Below are 24,543 nucleotides of genomic sequence, written 5' to 3'. Positions count from 1 at the left end.
TTAAATCTGGAAATACTTTATTCAAAGATTTAACGGATCATGTCTGATGTGCTTTAAAACATTTAAAATAGAGAAAAATGTAAGTAGTAAGTCTAAACACTTGAAAATTATAAATGAAAGAGTTTAACAAGTTCATTATGTTTACAGAGGCAAATGTGATTTCTTTGTTCACTACGACTGGCTTATGTAGAGTTTTCATGTAAACTACTGGAATTATGATAAAAACCATAATTCTAATTGAAATGCTGGAATAAAATGACAAACTAAAACATGCCAATAACTGTTTAGCTTAAAATTATCTTTCAAATAAAATTATTTTAAAAAATGCATGTACCTGAGGAATATCTATAGTTTTTATCACCCCCCCCCCCCCCACACACACCTTTACTATAGCACTTAAGAGTACAAATAAAAGAAGAATTTCAGAAAACTTAAAGATCTAAATTCAAACACTACACAGTCATTTGAATTTTTGAGGCATCAACGCTAAGTTCTTTGATGCTCCAGCTAACAAGATCAATAAACTTATTATAATTAAAGCTGCCTTTTCAGTCCTGCTTACTTTAGTTCCTTTTTGCAGTTTCATCTTGGAAATGGAAAAATGTCTTCAGCACTCAAAGACTGTAAAACAAACTGCAGGCTAGCAAGACAAAGTGGGTTTGTCCCAGAACTTGTCTATGTTTTCAAGCAGTGGCAGCAGTAGGTCCCAGCGCCAATGCAAAACATATTTGTCCTCAGTATGCATAATTTTACAGATTCTACATGTGCACCACAAACCACAATAGCAAGTACAGCAATCATGAAGCTAGTTACCAATAACCATGCCACTAGGAATGTTGTAGGGACATGGAAAGAAGTGAAGAGGATGACCAAACCTCTATAATAATAATAATAATAAAACATTTTATTTATATAGCACCTTTCACATGCTCAAGGCGCTTAAAAACGATGGAGCTTCATATGGCAACTCATGATGTGATTTAATACTGAGGGACATTCTTTGTTCAGAAATGAATATATTTGGTTAGTCTTAAGGCCTTTTTCGCATTTCCTCTGGTTACTCGGAGGCCACTATTGTAAGACTTGTGTTGTTTTATTATAACCACTTCATGTAACACCACAGGTTTCTGGAGCAAATCAATGAAAGCCACAGTTGTGAAAATCTAACTTCAACATGAAAAATGCAAATTCTTTAAGAAAAAAAAAAGTTACATGTTACATGTTTCTATGGAAACATGATATATTCATTGTCTAATACTGAACGAGAAAAAAGGAACACCAAAATGTTCCAGTTTTAGCCAAAACTTTTATAAATTCATATTGCTCACCAAAATACAACTAAAATGTATTTTTTATCAAAAAAATGACATTTTCAAACAAATGACAATATGTAACATACCAAAAGATTTACCTAAACATATTGTAAAAAAAAAACTACTAAAAATGCATATAAACAATATGCATATACAGTACCTCTTTTTCCAGTTTAACTGATTCAGCAGCTTTATCTAGAAGTTCATCTTGTATCTGCTGAAACTGAGTAGTCCTCTGGGCCATTCGAGTCTCCAAAGATGAAATTTTAACTTCTGCTTCTGCTTGTTTTTTCCGGAACATCTGAACAAGATCTTCAAGTTTTTTCTTGTCTTCTTTTAGACCAAGGATAAGTGGTAACATTTGATGGTATTTTCTTTCTCCTTTAAAAGAAAGCAGAACGTAATGGTTATTATTATGTTGATTAAACCTGAACACTAATCTCAAAGTTGAAAAGAAAAAACAATCAGGAAACATTAAAATAAGCTGCAAAACATTTGTGAAGAAGGGCCCAGAATGGACACTAATTGCAAGGATGCTAGCACAGTGCAGTACTGGAGTTGGGATGCAAAATGACCTTGTGCCAAGTACATTGGTAAATGGTAATGGTGCCAGTGACAACATGTCACCACCAACAGAGGGTGGTGTGCCACAATCCTGTGAATAAAACTCCATACATGGGGCACCAATACAAGTCTTGCGCAGAAGGGAACAATGGAAGTTATTCAAGGAGTTAGGAGACCAAATACAACATATTTGGATCACTCCTTCTCACTTTAAAAAGATGGGTGAGCTACAATAAACCTAGCCTGAGGGTTCAGAATTGCTTGAGAAACTCTGGGCGAACAGGGGGGAGTTCTTTTGGGTTTGGCATTGAAGTTCACAATGTGATTTCTGACCTAGCAAAAAGTCTCAGTGCATGACCAGATTGTAGCTCCTGGTTTTTAAAAGCTTTTTCTGGTAACCTGTCCATTGAGTGTGCCATGGGGTTTGGTGGCTAATTCAATTGGGTAATTGCACAAGATAACCCAACTGCTAGTGAAGTTTTCAAACCTCATACAGAAAAGTTTAGAGGGGCATTTTCCTTTATGTTATTTTTGTATATTGTGTTTCTTATCCCTTGTACCACTATAATTATTTTACTTTTTAATTTATAATAAATTCTTTTTTTTTGTTGTCTTGGATTTAAATTTTTGAGCTCGTGGTCTGCTATAAAGTACCCTCTGTAGGCCACACTGCACATTTGCATATACATAATTAACACTACTCCACATCAAATAAAGCATTTGTACCTCCCAGAAATGCAAAGCACAGTGTATAAATGGGTGCAAATCTGGCTTAAACATGGAAAACAACAGGTTTTGATGGAAGAAAATTCTACCAACCCAAATGATGTGAAAAGGGTGAAATACATCAAGAATTAGTGTTTAGAATGCTACTCTCTTAATTTACATAAATGCTCTAGATTAAAATTTAGCAGGCGTTAGCAAATTAGATAAAATAGAGGCCATTCTAGAATCAGTAAACTCATTATAGAAGGTTTGGTACAGAGTTCAGATTAAAGCAGATATGTAACAGATAAGTGTTCATGTTATTTAATGTAACATTTTTAAAATAATAAAAAAAATTGTTATATGTACAACATTGGGGGGAGAATGTGGTGGGGGATGGTTGGGGATCTGAAACTTGAAAATATGACTAATGAGAAAAATATGGCAATCCTAGTGAACATGTGACTGTCCACCACTAGACAGTATGCAGAAGTTATTAGGCAGGCTGACAGGATTTTGGCAACATAGTACCGTGTCCGGTATTATTCGAGTCAGTTTATTCTAAAGTGATACAATACCCTAGTAGGATCTCATATGGAATACTATGTGAAATTTTGCTATTATAGCTCTAATATAACAAAACTGAACACAACAGCTCAAGAAAATTTAAAAAAAAAAAAAAGAGAGAGTTAGTAAATGGATTCCCAGACTGTGATATAAGAGCTATGAGGAAAGATTGAATGGGGGTTAATCTTTTATTCTTAAATAAATTGTGAATAAGTGATTGCATTATACAAATTGTTTTAAATTTTGAAACTATTGATGTTACTTTAAAATTTTCTATTCAACAAGAACACAGAATCCCAGGTGAAAGTGTTTACAAAGTCACTATTTCTTGACATGGAAAACCGGGTATACATGAATGAAGTTTCCAAGTATTGTAATTGACAGTTATACATTGGGAAGCCTCAAATCAGCTTGATAACAGCTCTGATCTCGTTATAATCATATGCTGTAAAATTATTTTACTATAAAGTTATGCCAATGCATAAGTAGTTCCATATATATATATATATATATATATATATATATATATATATATATATATATATATATATAACGAATTACTTTGACAGTTACTTGTGAAAAATTAAATGGTTGACTGCATTGTTCCATGAGCATTAACATATTCATTTTTTATGTTATGTGCTATCCAGTTTCCACAGTAACAATGCATTAAAAAAGTAATGGGAGACATGCAGGAAGGAATTTTATATATTATATACACGACAATGAATCTAAACTTAAACTTCTTTAATTAGATCAATGAATTCAACCCTGTGTTTCAGGTTAAATAAGCTATCCTGTGGAAAAGTTCCCAACTTATTAGCAAAGGTTCTCACACAAATTATTTAACATGAAGATAAAGGGACATTCAAAGCAAATCTTAAGATATAAAAGGCTCAGTGAAAACAAACAAAAAAATACTGAAAAAATAAAAAAGCACTGAAAAAAATCCATTAAACTGCAGTAGAGGAAATCAGAAATGGGGCATCCTACACAAATGTACTCTGGGAAGAGTATTAGTCAGTCACCAAGAGAATTTGGTATTTAGTATATGTTTTAATCCCCAGGGGGTTATAGCAAAGGCTAAAATGCGAGATAGTGTCCATCCAAAAAAAAAAATAAAAAATGCCAGAATGCTTTCCAAAACTGTGTAAAAATTCAGATGTCATATGCAGAATTTGTGGCTAGGGTCAGAAATTCTACAAAAGCCGCTAATAAAGTAAACACTCATCATGGTATATCTAGCATTGTATAGGTAAAGGAATTTCCCAGATCTTTTCTAACAGTGATAACTACTTCCACAAATTCAGTAAAATAAAAAGTGACTGCTTATAGCTGGTAGGGATATGCAGTATACCGGTAAAAATTCTTCAACCAGTAGAAATATTCATATATCATTTTTAACTTGGTCAACAACATCTATAAGCAGCCTTTGTCACTTGTCGCAAAAATAGACTGTGTGTAGTGGGGAGTTTGAGTTCCATTATCTTCTGACACAACCAGCATTCTCACATTGCACGACCATAACCAACTAAACAGACTCAATTCTGATTTTTTGGCTAACATCCAATTTTTGGTTGAGGACGATCAATTACTTATGTTATTGTCCATTTATTACACTCCCTTGGAAAGATGCACACATAACGCACACAATTTCAAGATAATTTGATTAAAATGTTTAGATGCAGCTCATATTTATGTGGCATACATCTACCTCAGATTAAGTACCATATTCAAAAGTGGTCTAAATCCAAACTGAAAGGTTGTGATTCCATGCAATTACTGCTGTTCACATTTCTCTAAAATTACTGGATCTGTGTCACGTATAAGAAAAAATTATATCTGAAAGAAAATCAGAATTGAGTTGCAGTGAGAATGTAACATAAATACAATATTTGGAAGACACTACAAATTATCCTTAGAAAATCATTCCAGATGTGAAAATATTAAACATCTGCTGTAATTTAGGTAAAAATTAGATTTATTTCTGCATTAAAAGAAATTGTACAGCCCATCCCACCTGTTTTTTCAAAGTGGCTGTATTGTCCATTTTCATGGTTTTCCGGAGACAGATGATCATTCATTTTATAGGAAGTGATTTCTGTCTGAAGCTTCTTAATCTCACCCTCTTTCAATTCTAGCTGCATTCTGAAGGAACAGGAAGGTAAGTACATTGAATCATAAATTATCAGATAGGTGGCAAAAATAATATATATCTGCTTACAAAAGTAATCTGTAAAAGCTAAACTAACAGATAACTATAATACAACTCCTGTCAAAATGAATGAAGAGAAATGCAAAAAGTATTTACACTTTTTAAAACTGTCTGCTTGGCTTTAACTTTTCTTTTTAAACTTATCTTAAACTTAACTTTTTTAGACAGTACATGCAGCTCTCTGACTCACATATATTTTGAGACAAATAAGCTTGAAAAGCCATTTTTATCCCAACGCTAAAAAATGTTCAAAGTTTGGTTGCAAATGACTTATTAAATATGTCCACTGTGCACCCTATTAGCGTGAGGACAGCAATTGCAGTAACATTTTTTATTAATAATTGAACAATTGAACAAAGTACAGCAAGTTGAACTTCAACATGACTCTAAATAATATAATCATTTACTATCCTATCCTACCTTAAATCATGAACAAATGATTCTAAATTTTGACTTTCTTTCTTCTCGTATGTCTTTATCCCAATGTTCTGGGGAAGAAAAAAAGCATTCGTCAAATTATAAATACCACACAGGGTGGCAGAGAAATTTGTTATTGTAAAGAAACAGTTATTAAACCAAATGTCAATTTCAACAAATTTCAGCTCCAAAAAATAATTATTATCATAACAATTACATAATGCAGTACTGTGTAAATCCAAACAACATACAAAATAACTTTAAATGCATTGGCGTAGGTGAAACATAAGATCTATGTTTAGCAATTTTAAAAAGTGTGTACATAAACTTCAATGAACATTATTTCCATTTAACTATTAATATGACCCAAAAAAAAACAACAAAATATTACAAAGTAGCTAAGCTAGAACATGAAGAAGAACTGCACAAGTTCCCAAATTTAATTTTTCTCAGTTACAACATATGGAATAAACTGTACAATACTGTATATAACAGCCTATGGTATATGTTTTCAAGAGCTCACTCACAGTCAAAAAGGATACATTTGTAATTTCCAAATAACCCAAAATGCACATCTTTGAGGATCTACAAGGAGAATAGGAGTACCAAGAGGTAAACCCACTCTAATATGGAGAGAAGGTGCTAAGCCAGCAAGAAATTCAAAACTAGAATATAAGATCCATGCAGAAACAGTATTAACAACTGTTAAATCATCATGCAGTCTTACTACTGTAACAGGAGCATAGAAAGAATGTTTTCTTCATCTTTCTTAACACTGCAGACCTTTACAAATATTTTTCAAGATCAGATGTGCATATTTACTAAAGACAAATTCATTCCAGATTTTTTTTTTTTTTTTTTTAATTTTAAATATGCCGATTCAACCACTAATGGGTGAACCTGCTTTTCTGAGTGAAGAGCTACAGTTAGCTACTATAACAATATCATGTCAAATTTCAATCTCATATTTAAAATGTTAGACTTCCCAAATCCCAATCAATATATAAATTGTTAAGGTCTGTTTCATAAACTACTGGGGCTAGAACCTAGATTTTGGTCTTAATTGGAAACGTAAGAACTGAAATGTCCTAGAAATTAAAAATATTTAAAGGAGTGGCAACCTTGGCAAAGTGACCCGTGGCCTTGTGTTTATTACAGCGAAGTGATCAGAAAACCAAGTGACATGGCAGAAAGACATGAACAAGAACAGCAACATCTCTGAACATCAAGCAAATCACAGAAGTTGATTTTGTGACAAAGAACACTATAATAGGAAGATGAAGAAGGGCAGTAACATTGAAGAAGGGCAGCAACATCTGATAGGTGTAAGGTGCAGTAGACAGAATGCAAGAATGACAATGAACTGAAAGAAGTACTACAATTTATGTAGTGGCAACCTGGTGCCCATGACCTTTGGTCATGTGCTTACAGCAAAGCAATCAAGAAACCAAGCAATAATCACAATAATGTTATAAAGAACAAAAAGAGCAGTGACATCTACTGAGCGCATATTGTTGGATATGTTCTGGAAACACAAAATGTTTTAGGTTGGACCAACCTGGTGGCCAGAAAAGTTTACTGTAATAAAACTACAGTCCACCGAAATCCATGTACTTATAATCCCAGAGGACACAGTATGTACATATTCTGAATTCATAATCAAGTGTAAGTATTGTGTCTACTGGCTACTGAATATTAAACTTTGCTACACATAAATAAAGGAAGTGACCTGTGGTCATGTGTTAACATCAATTGATTGTAAAACCAAAAGATAACCACCATAATGACAGAAAGAAAAAGAAGGGCAACAGCAACATTTGCAAAGCTTCCAACCAAATCAAGCTCATAGGCATGAAAGGCAAAGTTCAGGATACACACTGCAAGAACACCCCAAAGACAGAAATGCACTGTGACCATCAAGAAGATCATCAAATACTCTAAACTTAAAAATCACATGAAAGCATTGCTTTTACATCCTTCATTGAAGTTTCGTTGAAGACCACTACTTGGCAAACTTAAATCAGTGATGTCAAGCTGTATATTGTAATGATGAAAACCAAAGAATGTGTTGACAAAAAAGAAATGTCCTGCTTGCTCTAGATTAGTCATCAGAAGTAATAAAAGATACTCTGACTTTCTGAGTAACTGAAAGAACTACCTATTTAGAAACTACAAAAAGTGTCAACAGCTCCTTATCTGTAACTTATTTTTTATTTGAATTTTATTTTAGGATTGTAGGTCTGCGAGTTTCACTAATGTACAAATATTATTTCAGTAATATAGGCAAACAAATACAAACAAAATGTAACAGTACTAATACAACTTTTAGTTACTTGTATATCATTGGGTTAACACAAAAACATCAATTGTCTTCATTTGCACAATTACTTGACAAATTAGAGTTCTAAAAAGTAAATTACAGTAAAATTCCTTACAGAAAGTATTGCTGCCAGAGTTTAAAATTGCCATCAGCTAAACACATATTCAATTCCCAACCTAAATAGGCTCTAGTTTTAATGATAGCATCACATGTATTCAGGGCAAGAAAATGTATTACCAAAAAATTATAGTGGCATCAATTTAATCTCATTCTTTAGCAGAAGAAAAATGTCACACACCTCCTTTAAAGAAAACTGGTGTAAAATGGATTCAAGACTTGTTAACTCATCTTGATTCTCCACCATTTTCTGCTCAAACCGAATTAGTTTTTCCTTTAAGTCATTTGAAGTTGACTGTAGTTCTTCGTTTTCATTTTTTAAACAGTTGTTTTCTTTTATAATGTTTTCCTTGTCTATTAGCTCCTTTTCAAGCCTAGAAATTGTTTGCTTTGCATCTTCCAGGAGACTTAATGTCTTGTTTTTTTCAGACTCTAGTTGTGATTTTGCTGTGTTCTCCTTACTAATGTCCTCCTTCAACTGCCTGTTTGAAAAAAAGATCAATAACACAAAATCTGAAAAAAAACAAAATTGACAAAGCAGCACACTTATCTATTAAAAATATAAGCATTTGTTTTGGAGTTTAGGGTCAGGTTGTCTTTTTTGTTTTTTAATCAGTTAATTCTCTACACATATACAACTCATTGTACATTAAAACAAAAAGTAAAAGTTATTCCCAAGCTGAAAATAATAACATTCATATAACTCATTTCACACAAAAAGTTTAAAGTGCAGTACAAATAGTAAAAGAAAATTTTAAATTACAAAAAACAAATAAAAGGTAGAAATGGAAGAATTCCTAATGCAGATGAATGAATGCAAGTTAAACTACAGCAGAATTCAGGTAGTCTGTACGCCTACAATTTTTATCATAAGTCCCAGAAGATTCAGTCCTGCAGTTTTCATCATAGTGTTACCATCCTATATCCTTCATCCTCATCTCAAATGTCTAATCTTCTTTTCAGCATTTAGAATTCAGGGTTTTTAACTGATGAAGCCACATTGATTGGATAGGTGCGTAAATGTAGCTGCAACTTTTGTCCCCGACTGGCATGCTGTGACTTGTAGAGTTTCAGTAACAGCTTTGGGGACTTGACTTATCCACTGTGAAACTTCACTCATTCTTTGAAAACAACTCTATTTTGCTTTTGCTAGTACATCACATTCGGTCTTATTAGCTGGTCCATGCTTCTAATTACCTGAGCTTTGGACTTCTGGGATGATGAACAAAACAAATTACAATTATATCGGATGATGATGTATAGGCAGACAGACAATGTCTGTTGTCTGCTGTTCTTGTGACGCCTTCTTAGCGGCCCTTTGTTCCATCTTTTAGACCCTTCCAGGTAACATGAAACAGGTTAAGTTAAAGTAAGTTTGCAAAAAAGGCATAAAGACCTTGATTTTCTACATTTATTAACCTTCAGGTACACTAAAGTATTCCTTTGATTTCAGGGAGTTCGTCTACATACACATTCATAACCAAGGCAGAAACCTGGTTTCATCATCTGGAGTTCTCCTTTGTCTAAATGTTCTGAGGTCATTAAACTGTGCAAAAAACAGTTAAATGTTGTCATTGGCCATCATGAATCCAAAAGTAAGCATGAAGCCTGTGACATTTTTAAAACACACAAAAAAAATTGTGTTTAGTCAAATTGACAATTTATTAATACGTTTCTGTTACTGGATAGCACACAGCAGACTTTTTTCTGCTTGGCTGTGCAATTGAGCCCTGCAAAGGTCTCAATACATGTGCTTCTTCCTTTATACCCAGTGCTGTTGGACTAACAACAACATAGGTATTTTTACTTCAGTAAGATACTGAGTTAGGTTAATTGGTACTATAAAAATTAAATCAAGCTACTTAGCGCATGTTGCTTCTAATCTGTTACCCTACTGCTCTTGAGATTGAGTTACTGAGTTTAGCACTTGATGTTCAACTCATCAACATAAACTTAGCAATTTTATGAAATAATAACAAAGATTATTTTATTCAGGTGAAGGAATAATGTAACAGCCCAAACATTTACTTCTAGTAATGTATTTTGTCGATGCTTCTATCCATGGCTACTGAAAGTGTGTGGAAAACAAACACATGTGCAGGTTGACAGAATGCAACATACATGTGCATACTACAAAATCCTAAACAGTAACCTGCTTAAGGGTGTACATGGCCACATAATCGGGTTATTCGCTGATAATTCTACCTCTGTTAACAGGTTTCTCAGAAGCCAATAACCTTGTTTCAATAAACTGAACAAGGGTTTACTGTATATGGCATTTTAGAAAACATGTATATGTGAATATCAGATTATATATATATATATATATATATATATATATATATATATATTATATATGAGTTTGAGATTTGCAAATCACTGAATTGTTTTATTTACATTTTACACAGCATCCCAACTTTTTTGGAACTGAGGCTATATGTTTATGTGTTTGTGTGTGTGTGTGTATATAAAACTTTTAAAGTTTTTCAGCAACAACACTAATTTAGGACTAGATCACTGATGACGAACCTTTTTGGGCTCGTCATGTCACAAATTCTAAAAATGCCTAACGTGATTTTGTTAGTATGTCACCCCCCCAGCCACCCCTCAAAACAAAAGAGAAATAAATCTTTGCATATTCATTTATTTAAAAAAAAATACAGCCCAATCATATGTTGTGTTATGTATTATAAATTATAAAAGTAAAAGTTCTGTTATTCTAGAAACTTTCTAAGTTTATCAGAGCAATGCTATACAGTATTTATATCCCTAATTTGGGCCTTAGAAATGCAGACTACTTGCCCTTTGTAGAAGTGTAACAATGTAACAACGTCAGTACTGCCATTCGTAGACTATCGAGACGGTATACCAAAATATTCTTTGAGGTTAATAACTTCCTTACCTCTGCAGCAGCGTTGTTGAATTGGCTCTTGGCACAAAATAAATGAGTGCACTTCAAAAGAGCAACAAATTTAAAAGCTGATTTTACACAAAAGCTGATAGTGCGCTCATTTTGGAGACTGTAGTTGCAGAAATCGCTCTTGTGCCTTAAAAATTACTTTCAGGTACAGCGGTTAAAAGTCAATTGATTTTTGCGGTTGCCGTGATGACAGATTAAGTGCTGATACAGATGGCGAGAATATATTTTCAGCTCTGGGTGGTGCATGGTCTCATATTTCTTATAGTTTTGTTATTTGTTTCTTTGGTAACTCAAGAGATTGTGTACATTATCATGTTACATTTGACACGTATGTAATAGGTTTGCCACCACTACATTAGATGCTAAACAGATAAGCTTACAAGAGTTCTATTACTGGAACCTAAGTCAAGTTTGTTCACATTAGTGTTGAACTCTGCAAGGACTCATCTTACTTCCTCTTAGGTTCCCGATCTTCACAGAGAGGATATCAACTTGCAATAGAGGACTTGAGAGTAACCAGTTTGGGAACTCTTTAGTTTAAGGATGATGTTATCCTCTTGGTTTCATTAGACAGTAATCTCAGGTGTGCACAGGAATAATTTATTGCTAAGTGTGATGTAGTTAGGATGAAAATTAGTACCACCCAATCTAAGGCCATAGATTGTTTCCCACACAACTCTGGTTTGTTCTCTTGAGGTAATGGCTATAGCAATTGGAGGCATTCAGTTGCCTTCGGGTCTGGATCATGATTGGAGAGGACTATGAAATTGACTAATGAATCAGTGCAGTGGCTGCAGTTTTGCTGACACTGTATTGGACCATGATGTAAACAGGGAACTATATCCTTGGATACAGCTTTTAGTTTGGCAGTCAGTCTAGACTTATGGTCACAAGCTCAGTGTAATAAATGTAAGAATAAGATTTCAGATGTAAGCAACATGGCTATTGGGTTCATTCTCTGTAATGGTGGGGAAACTGTTAGTAATCCTGGAAGACTACCAATTACAACTACTGCATCTCTAGATTGAGAGAATGCAATGGTTGGGTATGTTAGGTGGTGCCAACCTTTCAAGGCAGTTTAAAAAAAAAAACCCTGACTGATGCTGAGGAAGACTGTGTTGGGTGGCACAGTGGCAGTGATTAGCTTTTATTGTTGAAACCCCTGCCTGTGTGGGCTGCTCTGTAGTTATATAATTTTAAAAATGTAAGGGACACAATTAATTTCAGTATCACAGACAACCATAATTATAGCACTAGGCTTATGTGAAAAATCAAACTAGTGTAGAATTATATCTTACAGGAAAGTATCCAGAGTTTAATTGATTCAATGGTATTTTATTATTAGATATCAAATATTATGTAACTTAAGTGGTAAGAATCAAGCAAGTTTGTTTTTTTGGCCATAATATCTAAAAGATGAATTGTCATATCCTGAAAAAAGTGCAAAGCAAGTTTGTGCTTAAAATCCCTGGGTTTTTTTCTTATTTCAATGTTTCACTTCAGCTCCTATAACCAGTGGGCACAACGCTGCCAACAATGTGTAATCAAATACATTCAATAATAATGACAATAAAGTAAAAAACCTGCATTACCACAGGTCCAGTGTCCACTACAACAAAAACAAAAAAACAAAGAAAACTATATTCATTAAGTGGATGCCTTTCAGTATTAAAAAAAGATGAACAAACCTCATTTGCTGTCTTAATTGATCAATTTCTGTTTCAAGAGTCAAGTATTTCCTTTCAACCTGTTGCCTTTCATGGTTACACTGTGCCAGACTCTCCTTACAAGTATTTTCACTGCCAAGGACCTTTAAATATATACACAAAAATATGCTAATTAATATGTATAATACAAAATGTTGCAAAAAAGCAATCTGTTTGTTTGACATTTATTTCCTCTGGTGACTCAAGAACTATCAACTACAGAAGAAACAGCAATAAATCAACAATGCAGAGTAAGGCAGTTTAATAATAAAACCATTTTGCTAAATGAAGTGAAAAACAAATTTTCCCATAGACTGTTTAATACAGAATGTTTCTCATTTGTTTAGTGAAACATACCATTTAGGGATCATCCTCTAGAAAATTTGACTTTTTTATTCTTTCTTTAAAATTCGAAATTATTAAGCCCATTTCAGATGGAGTCAGTAACCAGCAAAATAATATTTTATTTACAACGTACTGCTTTTACACCTGAGTTCTTCAGTTTCTGCACAACTTGAGATAATTGTTATAGACCAGAATTGTCAACAAAATATTATGAGACATGCTGTGTATCATTTTCCTAAAAAATGTTTGTGCAGTGGACTGGTACCCTGTGAAGAAATGTTTCATATGTTTGGCCCAGTACTGCGAAGATAGGATCTGAACTCATTGCTCCCTGGACTTGGATTAAGCGGGCTTGAGGATTTTACATTAAATTAGTGCAATTTCTATTAAACCCATTAAAACAAATATGTTCACATACTGATGCATTCATTAATTGATCAAACAAACATCAAAAAGCATATATCTGATGACTAACTTTCAATTTAAATTCACAGAATACGAATGTAAGTATAGTATTAATGTTTCTCAATATGTACAAATACAGTGTAGTATGTTATTTTAAATAATGCAGCCATAAATTCATAGCCAAGAAATTCAAGAGATTGATAAAAATAAAGGTTCATAATATCACCACTTAACTGAACATTTTCTTATATTATAAGAAAACAGAAATAAACAATTTTCATTACTTAAATGAGTCTTGAGAAATCACTCAGAACAATGTGTATTTGTCTACCTTTAATCAGAGGTATGGTATAACTGTCTGTCTACCTATAAACAATAACATGAAAAAGTACTATATTTGTGAGATTGCATGTGTCTTATCATTTGCTTTATGACACATTTTATTATTTTATTTTATTACTGTCATTAATTATTCTACATACAGTATGTCACTTTCTTTAGATTGTTATCTTGTACATTGTGCAAAATACCACTGTTTGTTTAAAAATATACACCAAGATATCAGGCAGTGAGGGTGAAAATTGCCTCTTAAAATATTAGATTATTTCCTTTCCCTTTTCTGGAAATACCTGGTATGATTACCCGATTTTTATTATCTTTAAAAGACCGTTTAATTAAAAGGAACTAAAAACTGTATATTGTATATTTTTGCATATATTACATTATACAGTTTGGTTCATATGTATTTGGGCAATGACACAATTTTCATTATTTTGGCTCTGAACAGCACAATGGATTTGAAATAACGAAATAATTACATTATTGAAGTGTAGGCTTTCAACATTAATTCAAAGGGTTTAACAGAAATATAGTATGAGCCCATTTAGGAATGACAGCCATTTTTATACATGGTCCCCCCCCCCCCCCCCCATTTTCAGGGACTCAAAAGTATTCGGACAATTAACTGACAAGCTGTTTCATAGCCAGGTGTGAGTAGGTTCCTCACTAATTCATTAACTGTTATGCAGGTAGAAGGTCTGGAGTTGATTCCAAGTGTGGAATTGCATTTGGAAGCTGTCGCTGTGAACTCTCAATATGAGATTCAAAGTGCTGTCCATGCAAGTAAAACAGGCCATTATTAGGCTGAGAAAACAAAACAACCCCATACGAGACATAGCAGAAACAGCAGGAGTGGTCAAAGCAGCCATCTGGTACATTTTTAAAGAGAAGGAACATCAAAGCCAAACTTATGAAAATTGTATCACTGTCCAAATACTTCTGGACTTAACTGAATTTCTCTATATTTTAACATTATGATTTGTGTTGCATTGCTGTTTCATACAATGTTTTTATTTACAACACGCTAGGTGTCTAAGTAAAAGTACACCAAAATGAGAATAAACTGAACTAGACATTTCATGGCTGATTATTCAAAGCATTAAGCAGACAATCTTAAAGTATACAAATTAATTTCAACACAATTATTTTTGTCATAAGGTAAAAGCTTGACAAAGACCTTTCTAACAGAAAAAAATATATTACAATCCATTAACAAAACAAAAACCATAAAAGGCAAAATAATGCATGTTACCTTTTTTAACTTGTCTGAAAAGTTTTCTTTGCATTGTTGAAGTGCTACTGTTAGCTTCTCTGCATTATATAAAGCTTCATTTCTTTGCTGTTCCGTTCTAAAGCAAACCCCAAATAAACTAAAATAAATTACATGGCATGACTCCAAATGTACGTTTACTTTGCAGCAATACAAAAATGATCTTTAAAACAAGGACAAAGAAACTGACCTTTTTGCTTGCCATGTCTTTTCAGCACATTCAGATTTCACTCTTTTTAGCTCCTCTTTAAGCTTGTCAACTACCCTTTCAGTTGCAAGCACTGTTAATTGGCTCTGTTCAAGCTTTCTTTCAGCATCTCTGCAAAGTAAATGAGGAAAGAATTACGAGGTGTCAAGTCAACTTAATCAGTTCAAAACTATTATTAAACATTAGCTGTAAACTCTGCATTTACAAAATGAATGAAAGTCAACACTTCAAAGAGAAGTTTGTTCATGAATTTAATGCAGCTAAGATTTGTTTAATATTGCTTAACACATACTCTACATGTCTGTGTACTGAGCTTAGTCTGATTTACAATTTTTACTTACCTGTCAGACACCTTTGCAATTGTTATAAATCCTTGTCCCTTAATGAAACTTTATGGAGTAACACCTAATGGAACAACATTGCTTAACTATCACATTTCACATTTACTATATTAATATTATGTCTAAGCAGTCAACACAGCATTTAAATCTAACTACTAAATATTTAGAAGGGCTACTAGATGCACATTTCCAATTCAACAGCATATTTTTCCATATTGCCTTATTGAAAGCAATTCAAAACTTGTAGGACAAAAAGGCTGCACTGTCTCACAATGATTTAAATTTGAATGAGCGAATGGATGATGCACTGTTTACTTTTCAAAAAAAAAATCAAATAAATATTCATAACTAAATAAATTTTGATTATTCCATAAACTATGGGCCTAATGGTACATGTAACATCTTCAAATTATAACACTGCTTTGCTTCATGAAACTTTGTAAAAGATAAACAACTCAGTACAAGTCCTGGAGATTTTTAAATTACTCAGAATCAGACATTGGACTAACAAAATAAGTTTACCTTAAGGCATTTTCTTGAGCATTAACTTCAGCTTCCAAGCTAATGATATGTTCTTTTAAGTCTGGCACATTGGACACCTTGGCTTCATAGTTAGACTCAAGATAACAAATCTGTGAAATGTCACAGAAAATTAAAAAACTGGTACAATAACAATGCAACGTTTAATGCACATAATTATTTGATAGATATATTTGTATAACAAAAGGCACAATGCAAATCTATCAAGGCCCTCTAATTGTTCCTTCTTCAATATAAAACTTTTTTATATGTTGCTTAATGACACTTATCTATCAGTGTTTGTATTTGTATTTTAATCAGGAATTCACATAACAAAATACTGTTTTTTGCTAGGCAAACAAATGCTGTTTCAAAGAACATTAGTGTAATCAAAATTAATAGTTAACATTTTTAGAAAAATCTTTTCAGTAGTTTCGATAGACATCTGTCTGTTAACATTTTAAACTGAAACTTTTAACTTTATTAAACAAAGAGACATGATTCCTGAGTAATAATACACTAATAAGAATTTCTTAAAAATTTCACATCCAGATAAAAACCTTTGACTTTGAGTTAGATAGTTCAGACTGTAATGAGTCCATTTCAGCCTTCAGCCAATCATTTTCGGCAACCAGTGAAGAGTTTTCCTCACAGATTGTACTCAATTTCCTCTTCAGTTTCTCGTTTTCAATTTCTAGCATCTTCAGCGATGTAGAGAAACCTGAACGAGCCTGAAATCAAAAAATACTTTAAAATTTTAAAAGAAAACAAAACCTATAGCATCCATGTTAATAAATGCATAAGTTACTCAATAGAAAATGTGATGAGGCAGCTACACAGCCCCACATCACCTTTGTGTAGAGTCCAAGAATCTTGAAACATTTTGATTAGGTTTATAAAACCTTAACCAATTTCAACACAGGCAAGTTCTAGGCATATTTTCTGAAATGAACACACACACGTTCATGTCCATGAGGCAGGAACAAACCAATTCATTACGCACAATGTATCTTTTTGCACATGTCCCTTCTTTACTATTTCTTATACAAAAAAGAATGTTAGCTCTTGATACTTATGAAAAAAATCGACTTTTAAAATACATGCATACACATGTCATGTGACACATGTATGTAAGTGACATCTAGTGACTTTAAGGTGGTACAGAATTTTACTTTTATATAAAACAGAGTTTTTTCTTTTATCTCAGATAATGTGTGAAGCCTTTGCTATTTGGTATAAACCTTAGCACATAATAGTAATAGAATGGTATCCGACATAATTGATCACTAGTAAGTAATGCCCTTCTCCTAAATTAAATGATATGTTTCACATCACTCCGCAAATAGGAATTTTATGTTGAGGTTAACAGTGCAACATTACTGCACTTCAACATTCTAAAATCAGTAAATAGTAGGTTTGTGTGGCTCTATTAATAAGCTGTACTTGCTTAAGATGCACCCACAACAGCATGCAAACAGAACACAATCAACTAATGCCTGTTTTTGCAACCTTTATATTATTAACAACATATAACAATCTCAGAGGCACTCAGTTAAATTCACAGTCATGGTCAGGCTAAAGCCTATCACGTCAACATCAGACACAAGATGAGAACCAACCCTGAATGAAGTGCCAATCTATGAGTGTCCATTCACTTGGTCAGAGCCAATTTATACTGACAATTGACCTAATATTCAGTAAATTATATTAATCAAATAAAACTCAAATATTCAATCTTCAGATTTACAAGTAATAGTAGTTACATTTTGGCCTTCAAAACATTGTAGTTTTAAAAACTATGCCAGTAAAACACAGATGTGAAATCAATATTCAACTTTACTAAGTCAGCTGTTCACGGCAAATACAACACTTGCAGAAATAATGATAAGCTGTATTCAACCTAAAATTATAATAAATTAAACATAAAAATGATAATAGGCAAAATATGTTTTCAAAGTTAGTCAAATATCTTACTCTTGGATTGCTGTCCGACATTCTGCTAGTGCTGGTGAAGCGAGGATGGAAAGATAATGTTTCTCTTTCATCAGGTCTTTGTAGATCTTCCAGAGTTAAAGCAACTGGATCGTTGCACACAGAACTCTTTACTGATGCACTATTGGAGCCATCGCTGATTTTAAACACAGAGAAAACACCATCAATGAAGTGCATCTTTTCCCACACATTTTGAGTTGTGTGAAAATCAGTTATTATTGATTACTGTATTTAGAAAGATTCCAATACAATTAGAAATAATACATTATTCTTTTTCACAGAGTTAGAAAGCAAAGTCCTTACTTTGTACAGTACAAATTGTCTAGAGCCAAGTTGGTATACTAATAACCTTTAACGCTGTTGTCTTTATTTGTTTAGTATTTTACAGTATTTCACTTAAAACAGACACACCTGAAACTACACAAGGAAGATTAAAACAGATAACTTTAGACTCCTCATTAGCATTCTGATGATCACTTTGGGATAGAACATACTACAAAGAGAAATGTCTGTCGTACTTTATTTGACATAATCTCTTAAAACAAGCTGGCCTAGAACGAGCTCTGAAGTTAAAAATAACTTGAAAATTAAGGCATATCATCAACAAAGCAACATAAAAAATCACTTAAACAATTAAAGGTAAACATATGTAATGGAACTTTGCTCCTAGTAAATAAACTGTGGAGATGGTACCACCTACAACAGTATAGGTTTTATTAATAAATAGTCTATCTACTAATACAGAACAGTTTGAACTGGTACCTATACATTACCCTGGTTTCAAATCCCTGGCCTGGTTGTTGTCCAAGAGGAGTTTGTACATTCTGTGTTACATATTTGTATGTCCACATTAGGTTGATGGCACCTCCAATTTGGTCCAGTGCAAGTGTAGCTGAATGCATAAGTGGGCCTTGTGATGGACAGGTGCCCAATGCAAGGCTGCTTTTGGCCTGCTGTACCAAACAGTTGGGAGTAGCTCCAGCCCCCGACAATCCAGAATGAGAACATTAGAACAATTATGATAAGAACAAGCCATTCAGGCCAACATCCTCACCAATACTATTCAACTAGATTCACCTAGATTGCTTAAAATAATGTTTAGTCAAGATTTGATGGTCTACTCACAACTTGGTAATTTATACCATGCTTCTGTGGTTCTTTGTGTGAAGAAGTACTTTCTAATATTTGTGTGAAATTTGCCCTTCTCAAGCTGAAGAATTTATTTTAAAACACCAGCAGGTATCCACCATACGAATTTCCTTCGTAACTTTAAATACCTCAATTATGTCACTTGTTTCTCTATTTCTTTAAATTGAAAAGGTTTCAACTCTTTTAATCTTTCCTCATAGCTCATACTGCTCAGTATTTATTTCTCTGAACTTTCTCTAATGTTTCTACAGCTTTTTTCTAATATGAAACCACAACTGCACGCAGTAATTGACATGACGCCTCACTAGTGCATTATATAACTGAATTGAACTCTACACACTGTGGTATATAACTTAACATCCTATTAGCTTATTTGATCTCTTCTGTACTCTGTCTGGATGTAGACAGTGGTAAGTCCACTATAACTTACAGGTCCTTTCCTATAAAGTGTACTATCAGGTTTCAGGCCTCCTATTGTGTATTCAATCCTCAAATTTTTACTGCCTGTACATAATACTTTACATTTACTTACATTAAAATTTCACCTGCAACAAAATTGCCTATATTTTATCCAGGTCCCCCTGCAATTATTCAATTTATTGTACATGATCTATCCTTCCTCCTAGCATAGTATCATCTGCAAATTTGCCCAGATTGTTTATATTCTCATGCAGATCTATTAGTATGTTACAAAGAGGAGCAACCCCTGCACTGATCCATGACAGACATCATTTCATATACAGTAATCCCTTGCTATATCGCGCTTCGACTTTCGCGGCTTCACTCTATCGCAGATTTTATATGTAAGCATATTTAAATAAATCTCGCGGATATTTTGCTGGTTCGCGGATTTCTGCGGACAATGGGTCTTTTAATTTCTGGTACATGCTTCCTCAGTTGGTTTGCCCAGTTGATTTCATACAAGGGACGCTATTGGCAGATGGCTGAGAAGCTACCCAACTTACTTTTCTCTCTCTCTCTCGGTCTGACATTCTCTGCTCCTGATGGAGGGGGTGTGAGCAGGGGGGCTGTTCGCACAGCTAGATGATACGGACGCTCGTCTAAAAATGCTGAAAGATTACCTTCACGTTGCTCCCTTCTGTGCAGCTACTTCGTGAAGCGACATGCTGCACGGTGCTTCGCATACTTAAAAGCTCGAAGAGCACGTATTGATTTTTGATTGTTTGTTTTTATCTGTCTCTCTCTCTCTCTGACATTCTCTGCTCCTGATGGAGGGGGTGTGAGCTGCTGCCTTCATTGCAACTGCTTTGTGCCGCGGTGCTTCGCATACTTAAAAGCCAAACAGCCCTATTGATTTGTTTGCTTTTCTCTCTCTCTCTCTGACATTCTCTGCTCCTGACACGCACTCCTTTGAAGAGGAAGATATGTTTGCATTCTTTTAATTGGGAGACGGAACTGTCATCTCTGTCTTGTCATGGAGCACAGTTTAAACTTTTGAAAAAGAGACAAATGTTTGTTTGCAGTGTTTGAATAACGTTCCTGTCTCTCTACAACTTCCTGTGTTTCTGTGCAAATCTGTGACCCAAGCATGACAATATAAAAATAACCATATAAACATATAGTTTCTACTTCGCGGATTTTCACCTTTCGCGGGGGGTTCTGGAACGCAACTCCCGCGATCGAGGAGGGATTACTGTAATCATGTAGTATTTTATCTAAAGCCTTCTCAAACATCATATTCACTTCTCTGATCGTTGCTTCCTCATACAATTATAACATATTCATAAAATTCAATCTCCTCCATCTGAACTCATTACACCTCTTCTTGACATGTGATGCTTATCCTTTCTTTAATAATTGCTTCCATTTCCCTACAATGCATAATTAATTTACTGGGCTATATTTACTTGGATCACACCAATTACTATTTTTATGTAATGGGAAATATGCTAGCTTTTCATTTCTTAGGAACTGTCTAGTGTGCAAAGATTTAAAAAAAATACTTGTAAATGGTAATTATATGTACTCACTAACCTCCTTCAGCATTTTAAGATAGTTAGATTGGATTACGCCAGATTTTAGGATGTACTGTTATGCATATTCTTTAAAACTACTAAAATGACGTGATTTAGCAGGACACAACTACATATCAATGTTTAATACTTCCATCGAAAAGACTGTTACCTTTTATGTACCAAAAGAAAATGGTCATTAATGAAAAACACACAAGCTCAACTACACAGAAAACAAATAGCAGATGTCAATACACAGTTACGAGAAAGGATTAAAATCGGGACTATGAGAGCAAAACAGATTATTTTAATCTTGAAAACAACAATTTTTTCTAATTGTACTTACACTAGTTCCTCTTGAATGTTCTGCAAACTCTTTTCAGTCTTCATTAAACACTTCCGTAAAGCAAGAACATTTACAAGTAAATTTTCTTCTGGATCCGACATTAATAAAGCTGAACATCAGAGATTAAAATTAGTAATAATGAAAAAATATTGATCTTTAAGTGCTCTTTATGACACTCAAGAAAATTTCATTTTAAACAGACAAAAAAAGAAGAAAACTAAGACATGAAAACTAAAGAAAAGTACACAGAAGTACAGATACATTTTAATATGCTTTGAATTAACACTTTTTAAAGTGGTACACACATTCCATATGCTTCAACTTTGAGTTACTTTTACTCATTTATGCAATGTTAGATGTATGTGGGCTCGCTTAACATTTTAATACACTGTACCCCGGAATAGAAATTGCACAAGTACGGCACTCTTCTCATTATAGAGATATAAAGAAATGATTTCAATCTAATTTAATAAAAATATTTTATAAAAAAAACAAACTCCGACTACGTTTCATTATACTGTAAATACAACTCAGCACAAGGTACCTCCAACATAATATGCTTAATAAACGAAGCACCCAAAATCAACGGGTAATACTGGTTAGTGCTCCAATCAGTGCTCATTCTCTCCAAGAAAATTATGTACTAAGGCGCACAAGAAATATTAACTCTTGCATCAAAACGATCTGATTTGGATGCACGTTTGAAAGCATTTCCTAGTTTATGCCACAATATATCGTATATTTGAAAAAAAAAATAATCGCAGTTGCAAGCAATTCAAAGGAGATTACTTACTTTCTAGATCACAAAGTGCAACGTTTGTCCATTCTTGTAAAGTCACTAAAAAACAGCAACATTTAAATCCTTGTTTCTAATGTAAGAGAAACACTAGGTGTCTTGAAGTGCACTTTAGTTTCAGATTATTCAGCTTTTTGCTATCAGTGCCATAGACGATTTTAGAACACTAAAATTTACAACCGACACTCGTGTCTCCAATGGTACTAACGAATTCATACGTTGCGCTACAAAGAACGTCACATAGGTGCGCCGTGGCAGTTCGAGCTACGCTTCTAGAGTCTCCTAGCAACCACAAATATTTTATTCCCTTAGCACGAATCCAACCTGTTGCAGTAGCACACAGCCGTTTTGGAGGTTTGCTCTAAACAGTACGCTGGGCTGGGAAAAGCCTCGTAAAAAACGATTGGACAAAATGAGCCGAGGAGCCACCCCCAGGAGTTACGCCGATTGGCTGATCCTAGCACAGCACTAAGAAGAGACACGAATGAACGTACAGACCCAAACGGAAGAATTATAAGGATAACTTCCGGGTCAAACGGACTTTCATTTGGTACTAAGAATGGACAATTTGAAAAGAATGGGCACACGGAGTTTCAAGGGAGTCCAATAGATTATTTTTCCGCCATAACCGTCAATATTGTACGGAAGCGTATTAGGGCCACGGACAGGAACAAAATACGAACACAGTGAAGAAAAAAAGTATATGTCGAGAATAAGGTCGACATTTCTACTTTATTCTCGCCGTTTATGTCGAAATTAAAGTCGACATGTTGACTTTATTCTCGTAGATTGTCTTTAAAGTAGAATGTCGTAAACTAGGCCTCAATTTAAATTCAATGTTCAACTTAATAGAGTTTCTCAGACCCCGTCATAAGTTAATGTAGCACATTAAATGTTTTGTGTTGTGTTCCCCGACCCAGGTGTTAATCGCTACGTGCTTCTTAAATTGACTTCCTCTTGCACAGAGAGGAGGCGCAGGCAGCGATCGCCGCACGGAATACATTCACTTCATGACATTCCTGCTCTCTGAACATTTAGAATGCGAAGATAAATACTTAATATTTTCGTGTGTTAAAGCAGGTATTAAACATGTACGGTTTTGTGGCGATAGTGGTGCTCCCTCGCAGTAAGGGGTCCCCAGGTGTAAGTTAATGGCAGGCGTGACGAGGCTCCAAAAAGCTGGATGTATGAATGGGTATCGCACTGGTTTAATTGAAATATTGTGTAAATGTTGGGTTCGTGAGCTGGTGGTCGGAGACACGAACACAGAATTCAATGGATGTTCTTCTGAGTGGGCTTTCTTTATTGTCTGACGTACCAAACCCCCAGTTCCTATCCTTCCTTTTTCTTTATCCACATAAACAATCACCACACGATAAACGTCTTTGTGAAAGTAAAACTAGCTATAAACTTAGGACACGGAGTGTTCAGAAGCGTCGTGCGCGAGGCAGGAACAAATCCTGGACATAAACTTCGAGATTAAAGTGGAAATGTCGAGAATAAACTCAACATGTCGACTTTATTTTGGACATGCACTTTTTTTTTCTACATTGTGTCCATATTTTTTCTTCTCCGTGACCCTAATACGCTTCTGTAATATTGACTGTTTTCATTACCTGGTTGCAATTTAATCCCGTTTTAGCAGGTGGAATCATTGATTCAAAACCTATCGAACGTAAAAAGAAAACGAAATACAGTACTTGCTGTTGGACTGATAAGTCAACCTTACTGGCTGAAATAAAAATAAAGTGAATTAGCGTAAGCTGCCCTAATAATGTAATGATTGGTTTCATGAGCTAGATGTACACAATAAACAAGAATAGTTATGTCAAATAGCTTCATTTTAAATGTTTAAAGTCTAATAGTCTCTCGATTGTAATAGAAATTAGTAATTTTACCTTGTGATTGAGGTCCATAGAGGTCCATATTTATAATGACATTGAGATACCTATCTAAAACGATACCCCATATGCTTATGTTTGAAATCTGTAATTTTTAATATTATTAGCAACCTTG

At 34.0% G+C, this 24,543-nt stretch overlaps 1 protein-coding gene across 2 annotated transcripts in view; it reads right to left on the bottom strand.

Moving 5' to 3' along the window:
* LOC114659159 (coiled-coil domain-containing protein 18-like) overlaps positions 1-22,862 on the bottom strand; it is a 70,081-nt gene extending 47,219 nt beyond the window's left edge. For both annotated transcript variants that reach the window (XM_028811450.2, XM_051932785.1), the window contains exons 1-12: positions 22,525-22,862; positions 21,732-21,840; positions 18,246-18,399; positions 16,832-17,002; positions 16,275-16,384; positions 15,394-15,522; positions 15,186-15,282; positions 12,827-12,948; positions 8,400-8,700; positions 5,785-5,852; positions 5,170-5,297; positions 1,474-1,694 (exon numbers count right to left, since the gene is read on the bottom strand). In XM_028811450.2, coding sequence (XP_028667283.1) covers positions 1,474-1,694; positions 5,170-5,297; positions 5,785-5,852; positions 8,400-8,700; positions 12,827-12,948; positions 15,186-15,282; positions 15,394-15,522; positions 16,275-16,384; positions 16,832-17,002; positions 18,246-18,399; positions 21,732-21,832 — 1,602 coding nt within the window. In that variant the 5' untranslated portion in view covers positions 21,833-21,840; positions 22,525-22,862. The remainder of the gene's footprint in view (positions 1-1,473; positions 1,695-5,169; positions 5,298-5,784; positions 5,853-8,399; positions 8,701-12,826; positions 12,949-15,185; positions 15,283-15,393; positions 15,523-16,274; positions 16,385-16,831; positions 17,003-18,245; positions 18,400-21,731; positions 21,841-22,524) is intronic.
* Between the last annotated feature and the right edge of the window lie 1,681 nt (positions 22,863-24,543).

Source organism: Erpetoichthys calabaricus, chromosome 10 (assembly GCF_900747795.2).
Source record: "Erpetoichthys calabaricus chromosome 10, fErpCal1.3, whole genome shotgun sequence".
Taxonomy (NCBI): Eukaryota; Metazoa; Chordata; class Cladistia; order Polypteriformes; family Polypteridae; genus Erpetoichthys; species Erpetoichthys calabaricus.
The sequence above is the reverse complement of the archived record's forward strand: the minus strand, read 5'-3'. Positions and strand labels throughout refer to the sequence as shown.